Source organism: Pelophylax lessonae (genome assembly GCF_965119305.1).
Source record: "Pelophylax lessonae genome assembly, chromosome: 13".
Lineage (NCBI taxonomy): Eukaryota > Metazoa > Chordata > Amphibia > Anura > Ranidae > Pelophylax > Pelophylax lessonae.
Genome location: NC_138780.1, coordinates 50,711,987 through 50,726,176, shown reverse-complemented (window position 1 = coordinate 50,726,176; position 14,190 = coordinate 50,711,987). Strand labels below are relative to the sequence as shown.

The 14,190-nt window shown below is 42.7% G+C and overlaps 1 protein-coding gene across 20 annotated transcripts in view; it reads right to left on the bottom strand.

Moving 5' to 3' along the window:
- GPHN (gephyrin) overlaps window positions 1-14,190 on the bottom strand; it is an 868,578-nt gene that overhangs the window by 492,732 nt on the left and 361,656 nt on the right. For all 20 annotated transcript variants that reach the window (XM_082242578.1, XM_082242574.1, XM_082242561.1 and 17 more), the window contains exon 5: window positions 3,065-3,159. In XM_082242578.1, coding sequence (XP_082098704.1) covers window positions 3,065-3,159 — 95 coding nt within the window. The remainder of the gene's footprint in view (window positions 1-3,064; window positions 3,160-14,190) is intronic.

Genomic DNA, 14,190 nt, shown 5'->3' with positions numbered 1-14,190 from the left:
ATAGGTCAAATGAGCAAATAGATAAATCCAGATCGCCAAGAAACCAGAAACGTCACTCAAAGCCCTATTAGCCTCTTACCAGATAACAAATAATCCAAGCAGTAGATTTAGTAACGCTTGCCCATCATGCATGAAGTATAGAAAAATAAGCCGCGCTGCGTGAAGTGGGTGAACAAAAAATTAATGTCCAAACAAAAATCAATGTCCCATATAACAACTTGATTGACGCTGAAAACATAGATCACACTCCACGGTCTCTGTAGGAAATGTGCTTACCGGATAACCACTAAAGATATGCAAATTCATATGCTGAGATATGGTCACAGATCCGGGAGATGGGAGTTGTAAGAGTCCTCAGCGAATAACGTGTATATGTAAAAGAAAAAAACTTACATAGTGTGATACCGTAATTTAAATAAATTTCCACCACCAATAAGGAATCCCTATCAATCGTGCAGCAGCTCACCAAATGAATAATGAGTAAAACGTGAATAATCCAGTGTAAGAAGAGGAATGTGGAACAAACCACCACCAATTGTGAAGCCTCTTACCGAAAAATAGGTCAAATGAGCAAATAGATAAATCCAGATCGCCAAGAAACCAGAAACGTCACTCAAAGCCCTATTAGCCTCTTACCAGATGACAAATAATCCAAGCAGTAGATTTAGTAACGCTTGCCCATCATGCATGAAGCTCCGGGACCAACAGCATCAATGGTGTTGACTAAAAACTCAGTGCCAAGATGTAGCCCGAGTAAAAGAAAAACCGCCAATAGTGTAATAAATATTATAGCTGAAATATCTCCCTGGTGTCTATGAATCAGACATTAACAGGTGTGGTGGGCAATTTACAGGCTTAAAGTAGCAGCCAAAGCCTTGAGTACTCACAGAACCTTAGCAGCTGGAAGCCTGAAGAAATGCCTAAGACCAGAGTGTCGACTAGTTGAACATGACTAAGCTGCACTGCAGGTGGGCAGTAGGAACACTTCCTCAATGCTGCATTGGCATACTTTGTCCCAAAGCATTTACCCCTTCTGAGGAAAGCTGGCCCAAATGACCTACTCACAAGAGTAAGCCTTCAGGGACAGGATAAGTGCAAGGCAATGCCAGTGGCTCTTGATCTGGAAAACACTGCACAGCTAACATAACAAGAATCAGTGTGTAAAGCATTCAAGGGGAGTGCAGTGCCTGCGAATCCTCTCCAGGCTCACACTGCAATGTACAGTACAGTGGGGTCCAGTTTCAAGATGTCCAAACACCTAGACTGAGTAAAACATCACCAGATAACTATAGAGAAGGCAGGGAGACCAACAGCAGCAACATGGAGAACATTTTTGACTAAAGAAAAAAGTTGCTAAAAAAATGTAAATGTTAAGACTTAACCCAGTGGACCTGAAAAAGAGACATCTGTCCTTGTAGGGCACTAGCAAAAAATGGAGAAATGCTGATGGGTGGGGAATGTTTGCTTTGCCAGTGTCCAACCTTCCTGTGGGTGGCAGTATAACCTGAAGGTTTCAAAAGTCAAATGTCCCTCAATGGACGAAATAGAATGCTTTAGTTCTACTTTAAAGTGGAACTTCACCCAAAAGGGGACTTTGTGCTATTGATTCTCCTCCTCCTCATCTGCCACATTTGGAGACATTTTTTGTTCTTGGGGGGGGGGGGGGGGGGGGTACCTGGACTCATGATTCAAAGAAAATAGATAGATAGATAGATACAACTTTATTGTCATTGCATAGTACAGGTACACAGCAACGAGATGCAGTTTGGCATCTACCAGAAGTGCAAAATGTAGCAATCGTGCAAAAGTGCAGATAAATATCTAGCATATTTACAGTGCAAATAACCATCTAGCATAATTAAAAAATATATATACACAAATGAATGTGAAATATTGGGCAAAATGTACAGTAATGATAAAGATACATACAGATATAAATAGTGCAGATGTACTGAGGAGTGAAAAGATATACTATGTAATATGTACATGTATAGTACAGAGGTTACATACAGTCTTTTGTTTGTGTTTGTTTTGTAATGATTAGCGGTGTAATGTTGAGTTCAGTAATATGATGGTGGATGGAAAAAAACTGTCCCTGAACCTGCTGGTTCTAGTGCGCAAGTTTCTGTATCTCCTTCCTGATGGAAGGAGGTTAAACAGTTTATGACTGGGATGCGAAGAATCCTTGATGATGTTGTGAGCTCTGCGCAAACATCTGCTGTGGTGAAGGTGAAAATGTGACCGCACTCAGAGGAAATTGAAGAATAAAGTGTTTAATCCCCCGTAGGATATACTACATACAGTGCATCACATAGACACAGGACAGGTAAACGCATTTCACGATTCTAAGATCGCTTAATCATAATAATTGGTAATGATTAAGCGACCTTTGGATGACGGATCCGACTTGCACCGGAGCACCTTTCCTCACCTGAGTGGCTCTCTTCCTCCTATCTACCGGGTACCTGGACTTGACAGGTTTCTGCGTAGTTGCCTGTGAAGCCATAAGGAGCCACAGCCTGCTGTTAACATACTGGCACCAGGGACCCAAAAACCAGTGAAGACTCGGCTCAGGTAAAGGTGAGGGATCCATGGGCAGGTGAGTGTCTGTTTATTAAAAGTCAGCAGGTACAGTTTTTGTAGCCGCTGACTTTTAATTTTGGCAGAGTTGACTAACGTTCCTCTTTAATAAAAAAGGGATAAAATTATTCTCAGGGCCTAGGTGCAGAACCTTACATTTTTACATTACATTTAATATGCAATTTAACTGATCCTGTTGTCATTTTGTCAAAATCCTTCTGTAATATATCCCAAGCACTAAAGAGAGTTTATTTTAACAGCATCCTTCAAACAAACTTGGCAGCTAATGTCTCAGTAATAATACTTGTCTTTAATTTTGGATTTGACAAGACACTTGTGGATTCTGGAAGCTTAGTAGTTAGGGTAGCAACCAAATTGGGTGGAGTTAATATCATAACAACTGTCTGTGAGTTAACTTTGTCAGGAATTTTCATGAATGGTGGCAAGCAATTATAAACCATTCAAAGAAGTAGCGATTTGTTACCTAGACAGCATTCCGAGAGGTGTAACATTTAGGGATCCCATTAGCATTGCTAAAGCCATTCCTGGAGCTTCCCGCTCTATTACTTCTTTAGTGGCCTAAGTAGAGATAGAGAAAATGGTCAAGCTTAAATAATTTGAATTAATATTTAATACTAGCAAAACAAAAATCTACTTCTATCAATCGATTCTGCAGCAGCTACAAATAAGTCAAACACGCTCATTATTTCTCAAAATACTGTAGGTTGAAGAGGATTTGACCATCCTATCATGTTGTACAGTTTATATTACTAAACAGATTGCAAAGCAACTATACAACGTAGCAGAACTGTAAAGAATGATTTGTGAGGCTCCTGCTTTTCCTTTTGCAATCATTTTTATTGGTTTAAAGTTAGAAAAAAAAATAACTGTAAGGCCCATGCAGGGGAAAGAACACCTTGTAAGTTTGTCAAAAAAAGCAAGGATATTCATATGAATGTACATAAGTAGTCCGCTAAGATTAGAGGGTGTGGTGGGGTAAGAGAGGAAGGCAAAAAGAGAAAAGAAGGAAGGACAGGCAAGAGATAGAAGAAAGGGAGAGAAGGTGGGATAGGGGAAGGAAAAAGAAACAGAAAGGGAGGTAGAGAGACAATGGTGAAAGCAAGGGGATAGGTAAGGTTTTAAAAGCAATACAAAGAGCTATATAGCAGGAGTCTCCAAACTATGGCCCTCCAGTTGTTCATGAAATACAATTGCCATCATGCCTAGCCATGTCTGTGAATGTCAGCGTTTTACAATGCCTCATGGGACGTGTAATTCTGAAACGGCTGGAGGCCGTAGTTTGGAGATATCTGGGCTATAGGTAACTCAGACTAGATAGGTTGGGAAGTCATTAGTAAGCCATTAAAAAGTTTAGCATGCTAATCCTTAAGAATAATAGACAGTCTCTTAGTGAATAGCACCATAGTCATACTAAGCGTCTTACAATTGAACATAGGTTTCTTCCACGCTTTGGCTATTGTCTGTTTAGCAGCCAGAAACAATAAAGTGGCAAATTTCTGTCCAGAATAAAAGAATCACGGAATCATATGGAGACGGACCACTCATGGGTCTTATAGGACTACTATAAGAAACAAGGATTGGAAGAGGCCAAACATTCTGGACTAAAAGGAGAACAGCTTCAGCTAGGACAACCAAATGTTCAATATGTCACCATGTTGACTACAGCCTCTGAAACACCGGTCACTGCAATTTGGGACAGCATGAGCTGTTTGCACAGGAACCATCAAAAGAGAACCCTGTAAGTTGATTCCAAAATAGTCATATTAAAGGAAAATGTTGCTATTCTGGACCAGTGATGAGCTCAGGAAGGGCACAAGTCCATACCCACCCGAGCTATCCTGCCAGAAAGATGTCACAGTCGACAGACAGTCATAGGTGGCGGAGACATGCACTTACCTACAGCCAGACGTATACACGCCCTTTGCTGCAGTTCAGGGAATGCCTCCACTGCCTATAATTGGCTGTTAATTGTGAGAGCTTCCCAGGAGAAAAACTGAGGGAGATTCAGGCTCATGTCCAAACATGCTTGAGCTCATTCCTTTCTCCGACCAGATTTTGGACCAGTGAGTTATTAGTGTCCTGCTCCCATTTCAGGAAATAAGAGAGAAGGGAGCTGGGCACCTGGGTATTCAGGGTGGAGTAGAGAAGAGGTAGAAGTCAGGGAGATCGCTGAGAGCAAAAATAGACATTCTTCTAAAACAAATTTAGACATTTTTACACCTAGAGCAGGTGGGTTTTATGCCCAGAAGGGAGACCAGAGATTGTACAACTTGGGCGGTTAACATTATTCACTCTGCTCTGTCGACGAGCAATCCAGCTCTTCTTTTATCCATTGATACCGAGAAGGCTTTCGACAGGATGGACTGGTCTTTCATTCAGTGCACGCTGGAGTCGTTGAATCCATTGGGGCCTCGGGTCTGGGACCCGCTCTAAAAACTTGGATTGGGTCACTCTTCTCCTCACCTTCAGCACAGGTAAAGGCTACTGAGCTACTTTCTTCCACTTTTTCCATCAAAAATGGTACTAGACAAGGCTGCCCCCTGTCGCTGCTGATTTTTATTTTAACCTTGGAGCAGGTTTTACTTTCTGTTAGACATAACCCAGATATTTGCTGCATCGTGGTTGGCATGCCATAAAGTTTCAGCATATGCAGACAATTTACTTTTCTTTCTTAGCCATCCAGACATCCTGGTTCCTAACCTAATAGAGGACTCTAATTTTAAAATAAACTATCAAAAGTCAGAGGCCCTCAGACTTGACTTATCTGGGGTGATGGTGCAGTGGCTGAAATCTGCGTTTTCTTCTAAGTGGGCATACTCCCACATTCGGTATCTTGGCTTCAGTTAGCCAACAACCCCCCCTAAATTGTACTCATTGAACTTCTTACCTATTATCTCCTCATTCAAAAAAAGCTAACCTTGCATTTTCAAGGACAGGGAGATGTTATGTGATCAAACAAAACGTATTACCCAAGTTGCTATATGTGCTACAAACAATGCCCTTACAGATCTCATGTACTTATTTTGAAACTGATCAATCCATTTGGCATAGATTTGACCGGCTTGAGTTAAACATTCTATTTTGTGTAGGAGTAAGTCAGGTGGCAGTGTGGCTCTTCGGGATGCCCGCCTTTATAAAATAGCAACTCATGTAACCAGAGTTTTGGACTGGTGTATGAACTCCAGGGTGAAACAATGGGTCACCCTAGAACAAGTAGTTTTGCCGTTGGATGTTCTTCCTTGGAATCCTGCACTTCCTTTGCCCACATTGCTTTAACACACCACCATAGAGTCCACCAGGCAGATTTGCTCTAGGGCCTTTCGCATCTATGGTATCTCCCCATATTTGACCCCTTACTATCCAATCTTGGGCAACCCGAACTTTACCCCGAGAATGTCTGATCAGTTTTTTTGCCTTTACGCTACCGGAAAATGTATTTCACCACCCGTTTTATCAAAGTTTCCAAATGGCTTACAGCCACTCAGATGAGGCTGAACCCAAACTTCTCTGACCTGGGTTATTTTCCAATGCTTCAATTCTCTCACTTCCAGTGCTCCCTGCCAGCGGCCTCTTCCTCTACAAGACCAATGACTACTTATAAAAAGGAGTGCCAGATTGAAGAGCCATCCAGACATGACCTTTCCCACTCTTACAAACTGTTACTCGCAGAATCTTCACAGACTTGAGTTATACAAACCTTTTATTCCATTTCACAACCGTCCCTGCACTCTCAACTAGGGTGATGTAAAGATCCTTCTTAAAGTCTATTGGAATACTGAACCATTAAAGACTCCCCAAACATGTATGACTGGTGTTGCCCTCTGAGGAAGATGTACTTCATCTCAATGGCTTTGCCAGGGACCATTGTGAATTAGAAATTGTGGTTAGACATTATACTGAGTCAGTGTGGGATATACAACTGATAATGTTGCCCTGAAGGAGCTGTTTTTTTTTTTTTCAATGACATTGACAAGAAATGAATATCCAAAGTGATGTATAATTGATATTAAGGTCTAATAATTGACCTGCACTGAAATATCGATGTGATTGGTTTTAAAAAAAGGTGCAGCAAATGTATTTTATTGTTGCCACAAACAAAATAAAAACAATATGGGGAGAATTGACAAAGGTTCTAGTGCGATTATAATGACGCAGGAACCCGACGTTTGTGGCGTGCACCACATTACCTATGCAAATAGATCTATTTCAGGTCTTGCCAGGTAGGACCTGGTGTACCAGGATGTAAGCTCACATCACTCTATCTTATACTGCAGAAATTATAATGCTTGAGCCTGCTGAGTTAACAGCTGTCGTCCTCCATCCTCACTCAGATGAGCGAGTAGGGGAATCTGAGCATACAGCTTCAGCTGATGCCCCTAATGTCAGAATAAAACACATAAGGCAGAGCTTATACAGTGCCTTGCGAAAATATTCGGCCCCCTTGAACTTTGACCTTTTGCCACATTTCAGGCTTCAAACATAAAGATATAAAACTGTAATTTTTTGTGAAGAACAAACAACAAGTGGGACACAATCATGAAGTGGAACGAAATTTATTGGATATTTCAAACTTTTTTAACAAATAAAAAACTGAAAAATTGGGCGTGCAAAATTATTCAGCCCCCTTAAGTTAATACTTTGTAGCGCCACCTTTTGCTGCGATTACAGCTGTAAGTCGCTTGGGGTATGTCTCTATCGGTTTTGCACATCGAGAGACTGAAATTTTTGCCCATTCCTCCTTGCAAAACAGCTCGAGCTCAGTGAGGTTGGATGGAGAGCGTTTGTGAACAGCAGTTTTCAGTTCTTTCCACAGATTCTCGATTGGATTCAGGTCTGGACTTTGACTTGGCCATTCTAACACCTGGATATGTTTATTTGTGAACCATTCCATTGTAGGTTTTGCTTTATGTTTTCGATCATGGTCTTGTTGGAAGATAAATCTCTGTCCCAGTCTCAGGTCTTTTGCAGACTCCATCAGGTTTTCTTCCAGAATGGTCCTGTATTTGGCTCCATCCATCTTCCCATCAATTTTAACCATCTTCCCTGTCCCTGCGGAAGAAAAGCAGGCCCAAACCATGATGCTGCCACCACCATGTTTGACAGTGGGGACAGGGCCGTCTTTTCCACTGGGCATGCAGGGCCGTCTTTTCCACTGGGCAGTATCTCGGACCTGCCTGGTGTGTTCCTTGTTCTTCATGATGCTCTCTGCCTTTAAACGGACCTCTGAGACTATCACAGTGCAGGTGCAATTATACAGAGACTTGATTACACACAGGTGGATTCTATTTATCATCATTATTAATTTAGGTCAACATTGGATCATTCAGAGATCCTCACTGAACTTCTGAAGAGAGTTTGCTGTAAAGGGGCTGAATAATTTTGCACGCCCAATTTTTCAGTTTATTTGTTAAAGTTTGAACTATCCAATAAATTTCGTTCCACTTCATGATTGTGTCCCACTTGTTGATTCTTCAAAAAAAATTACAGTTTTATATCTTTATGTTTGAAGCCTAAAATATGGCAAAAGGTCGAAAAGTTCAAGGGGGCCGAATACTTTCGCAAGGCACTGAGAGGGACACTGCCGAGTGCCTGCATCTGATTTATCCCCAAGTACCGATTTTCAGGTTCACATGTAGTGGGGCTCGGTTATACAGTGTTGCGCAGTTCTCCCCATGCATTTAAACAAAGTGTTTTACATCTGTATACAAGTGCATATTATTTTGTTTTAAATAAAGATGGTTAGCAGTGAGCACTATGATGTTTTTTCTTCCTTGAGATTGGCAGCATGCAATTCCACTAATAGGCTGTGTTTACAGTTGTGAGGGTTCACGGGAATGAAGTGCTATCTGGGGATGCATTGATGGTTTGTCCAATTGCCTGTATTACCTTTGAGACTCTACATGAGGGAATCTATTGAAGAGTACCTGTCTGACATGCAAACTTGACCTTTGTAGTGGGGGTCAAACCTTAAGATGGGAGCACACTTTTAGGGGATTTGGTAGAGTTTGTCAAACTTGTCATCACAAATTTTTTTTATTTGTTCTATTGATTGTGGATTCATCACCATTAAGGACAGACATTTGTTGTGTTGACTAAATTTGGTCAATAGTCACAGGATTCACCTTTATCAGGATTTTACCAGGATTGTTAGCATCCCCTTTTAGAGTCCTGTTTTACGTTATATCATTATTATTTTGTATATGACGGATTAGCACATCACTTTTTCACTAGCTTTGGTTATACACAATGTGTGCTAGCAGCTGTTTTTAAGCCTGGTATGCAAATTTTACACATTATTGAACTTCAACTAAACTGGTCTGTGCCGTGTTCGTCACAGACACAACATAGAATAGGAAGCGATCGCCCCTTTGTTAGGGGCAGCATCTGCCTTATCTTCTAAGCATAAGAGAGTGATACCAACATAGACAGGCCCCTACTCTTTATTAAATAATTTCCCAATGTGTGTAATTTTACATAAAGATCTGATGTGCTACATTTAAAATCATTTTTTTGTTTTGGTTCTTTTGATTTTATTTAATTGTGTCCTTCCCACAGCTAATAAAATTTGGCTACACTCACTGTTTGAATTATTACTCTGCTTGGGATGCCCAAAGATGCCCCAGGATTTCTACAATCCTGCTCATACAATCTAACCCTTTCCAACTCTAATGCCGGCATTTGCCAGCTAATACATTCTAAATGTGGCTAATTCTATGATATCACTCAAATTTAGAAAAAATAAAGTGATATTAAAGTCTCCTAAAACAAAAAAAAAAAAACAAACACGTCATACTTAGAGCCGGTTCACACAGCCACGACCATAAAGTCGTCCCATGTCGGAGCGACTTTTTACCGCGATTTTACAGCGACTTGTGAATTATTTTGCAGGACTTATATGACAGACGACTGTGTTTGGCCAATCAGAATATGATGTGTTGTGACCCAATTCCCCTTTTCTGCTTTTTTTTACTCATTTCCTCATTGCCCACCAGTGCCACGTATCAGTGTACACCAGTGCCACGTATGTGCCCACCAGTGCCACGAATAAGTGTCCACCAGTGCCACATATCAGTGCCACGAATCAGTGTCAACCAGTACCACGTATCAGTGCCACATATCAGTGTCCACCAGTGCCACATATCAATGCCACGCATCAGTGTCCACCATTGCCATGTATCAGTGCCACGAATCAGTGTCCACCAGTGCCACGTATCAGTGCCACGAATCAGTGTCAACCAGTGCCACGTATCAGTGCCATGTATCAGTGTCCACCAGTGACACGTATCAGTGCCACATATCAGTGTCCACCAGTGACACCTATCAGTGCCACATATCAGTGTCCACCAGTGAAACCTATCAGTGCCACATATCAGTGTCCACCAGTGCCACGTATCAGTGTCCACCAGTGCCACGTATCAGTGTCCACCAGTGCCACGTATCAGTGTCCACCAGTGCCACGTATCAGTGTCCACCAGTGCCACGTATCAGTGTCCACCAGTGCCACATATCAGTGTCCACCAGTGCCACATATCAGTGCCACGAATCAGTGTCCACCAGTGCCACATATCAGTGCCACGTATCAGTGTTCACCAGTGCCACGTATCAGTGTCCACCAGTGCCACATATCAGTGCCACGAATCAGTGTCCACCAGTGCCAAGTATCAGTGCCACGTATCAGTGTGTATCAGTGCCACGTATCAGTGTCCACCAGTGCCACCTATCAGTGCCACCTATCAGTGCCACCTATCAGTGTCCACCAGTGCCACTTATCAGTGCCACTAATCAGTGTCCACCATTGCCACGTATCAGTGTCCACCAGTGCCACGAATCAGTGTCCACCAGTGCCACGAATCAGTGTCCACCAGTGCCACGAATCAGTGTCCACCAGTGCCACGAATCAGTGTCCACCAGTGCCACGAATCAGTGTCCACCAGTGCCACGAATCAGTGTCCACCAGTGCCACGAATCAGTGTCCACCAGTGCCACGAATCAGTGTCCACCAGTGCCACGAATCAGTGTCCACCAGTGCCACGAATCAGTGTCCACCAGTGCCACGAATCAGTGTCCACCAGTGCCACTAATCAGTGTATACCAGTGCCACGTATCAGTGTCCACCAGTGCCACGTATCAGTGTCCACCAGTGCCACGTATCAGTGTCCACCAGTGCCACGTATCAGTGTCCACCAGTGCCACGTATCAGTGTCCACCAGTGCCACGTATCAGTGTCCACCAGTGCCACGTATCAGTGTCCACCAGTGCCACGTATCAGTGTCCACCAGTGCCACGTATCAGTGTCCACCAGTGCCACGTATCAGTGTCCACCAGTGCCACGTATCAGTGTCCACCAGTGCCACGAATCAGTGTCCACCAGTGCCACGTATCAGTGTCCACCAGTGCCACGTATCAGTGTCCACCAGTGCCACATATCAGTGCCACGTATCAGTGCCATGAATCTGTGTCCACCAGTGCCACTCACACAGACCAAGCAGAGATAATGGAATATATATACCATTATATATATATATATATATATATATATATATATATGTAATGGTATATATATGCCCTTATAGGCATGGCTGCAATGTGGGGAATGCCTGGCTAATCTCCTTCTTCCTGGAAAGTCTGATAACAAGTCGCTTAAATTAAGATAATGAGGCGACTCCCATTGAAGTATATGGGACAATACTCAAAGTAGTACAGGACCCTTCGCCTCAAAGTAGTACAGGACCCTTTTCTGAAGTCGGAGCAACTTCAGTAGTGCCAATTAAGACGGCACTGATTGATTAACATTGCTTTTGTTATGTCAAGCTACCTGGGGCGACCTGGGGAAACACAAGTTGCCTCACAAGTCGCGCTAGTGTGAATGGGCTCTTATCTGCTCTGTGCAGTGGTTTTGCACAGAGCAGCCCTGATCCCCCTCTTCTCATGTCCCCGGTGCTCCTGGCCCCTCCTTCCTGCCCCCAGAGCAAGCAGCTTGCAATGGGGGCACCTGATCAGGCTCCCTTTAAAGCTGGGCTCTGCACGTCTATTCACACGCACAGCCGTGGGTCGCCCCCGTCCCCTCTCACTCCTGATTGGCACAGTGGCTGTGATTGACAGCAGCAAGAGCTAACTGCTCCCAATATTGTCTCAGCCAATGAGGACGCAAAGTCCCTGGAGAGCTGAGGCACTTGTACGCATCGCTGGAACTAAATGAGGCTCATGTAGGTATTGGGGGGAGGGGGGGGGGGCGTTGCACAGAGAAGGTTTTTTACCTTCATGTACGGCATGAAGGTAAGAAGCCTTGAGAACCTCTTTAAGGTTTCATATCAAAGATATAGTAATAGGCTGTATAACAACAGGTGTGATACACTGATGTCTAATATTTGTTACCACTTTATATAAAGTCATATCACTTTTGTAATTTTTTTATTTCTTACAAGATATAATTTCATAATCAAATACTGAAATAATACACAAGAACATAAGTAGTTTCTCTAAGCAGATGTTAATGTCTAATTACACCAGTCAATAAAGGCTCACTTATGTTTAGACAAGACAACAAAGGAGACGACACGAACATTTGTAATGGTTTAATTGCCTTTGCGTCATGTCATTTATCTTCCTTTCAAGTGTGTTTATAAACATATATATGTAATTATGTATAATTATAGAAGCAGACACAGATCTCTATATTAACAATCTGGCATATTTAAAGATCTTCACATAAATTTACTAATACACATGACTTAAGGCGGAACTCCACACAAAAAATGGATTTTTAATACAGACTTACCTGTAAAATCCATTTCTTGAAGTACACACACAGAAGTACGGGACACAGAGCCATAAATCATAACATACGAGTTATATAGCCACCTTTGGGTGAAGCCCAATGGCAACCAATCAAAAAGGATGCCCCCCTTATAATAACCCCTCCCACACAGGAAGTACCTCCGTTTTGTAGCAAGCAATAAAGACCCCAAATGAGAGGGGAGGGACATCTGTGTCCCGTGATGTACTTCAAGAAATACAGGTAAGTCTGTATTAAAAAATCTATTTTTGTTTTCGTACATCAAGGGACACAGAGCCATGAATCATAACTTATGGGATTTCCCAAAGCAATGCATCTGAGGGGACACCAAAAAATACCACCATCTTACCACCAAAAGGATTACACTGCTGCCTGCAGAACACTAGGCCAAATGCAGATTCCTCCTGGGTCCCAACATCCACTCGATAGAAATGAGTGAATGTATGCACCGACTACCAGGTCGCAGCCTTGCAAATCTGAGCCATAGAGGCCTGATGGCGATGTGCCCAAGAGGCACCTACTCCTCTGGTAGAATGTGCCTTTACAGGAAAAGGTGGAACCTTCCCTACTAAACCATATGCCTGGGTAATAGCCTGGCGAATCCAAAAATAAATCGTAGACGTAGATGCTGCCAACCCCTTCCTGGGCCCTTCTGGCAGCACAAGCTCTCAGTCTAGCGAATTCGAGCTAAAACTTAACTGCACTCATTGCACCAAGAGACTGCAATAACTTTTCCTCCTCTTAATGAGGATCTGGGAAAAATGAAGGTAGTATAATGTCCTGATTAAAATGAAAGGCAGACACCACCTTGGGCAAAAAACCTGGGTGTGGACGTAGAATCACCCTATCTTGATAACAAAATCAAGAATGGCTCTTTACAAGAAAGAGCTGCTAGTTCCATTACCCTTCTAGATGAAGTTATCGCAATCAAAAAGACCAGTTTTCTGGTGAAAAGAACCAGGGGAACCTGCCCCGGAGGCTCAAAAGGCTGTTTTTGTAAAACTGCCAACACCCAATTTAAGTTCCAAGGACACAATGGTGGCTTCACATGAGGAAGCAAACGTAACATTCCCCAGACGAAGGTCCGAACCAATGAATGGGAAGCACAACAAAAAAAGGGAGTAGGAAAAAAATAAATATGTATATAACACCCACTCACCCAGCGCTAAAATCTGGTATAAAAGGTGTAAAACCAAAACATGACAATGACTGCCAATAAGCTGCTGCTATAAAATAACAATATATGCAAAACAGGTGTAACTCATTCAGATGATTAGTATCGAACACAGCGACACTAGCAGCGCTAAAATAATGACATGCATAAATAAATATAATATGTCAAATTAAGTAAAATAGGGACACAGTATTATTGTGCAGCATGCAAATGTGAAAATACACTGTAGTCCAGTCCACAATGGCTGGATTCCCATGCAAAAGAAAGTCCAACAACGGTGCGAGATCCTTAGACTTTATAATGGAAAAATGGAAATATAAGATTCTTCTATACACCAGTGCACCTCCACCGTCACTCAGTGCCACCCCCGTCAGAATGGACACTCACCAAAGGTAGATAAGTATGCGCCTGTATGAACCAAGTATATGGTATAATCCACCAGAGGATAAGGATCAGCTGCACCTCGACTCCAATGCAGATTTGTGTCCCAAAACGAGTACAACTCACGCCTGTCAGGTTGGTGACAGTCCCTCGGCTCTGGTCCCCTCACATCAGCCTCCACCTTCATGCAGTGGCCAATTTCCAGGTCATTGGAAGAAAGGATTTCCCCTTCTCCAGA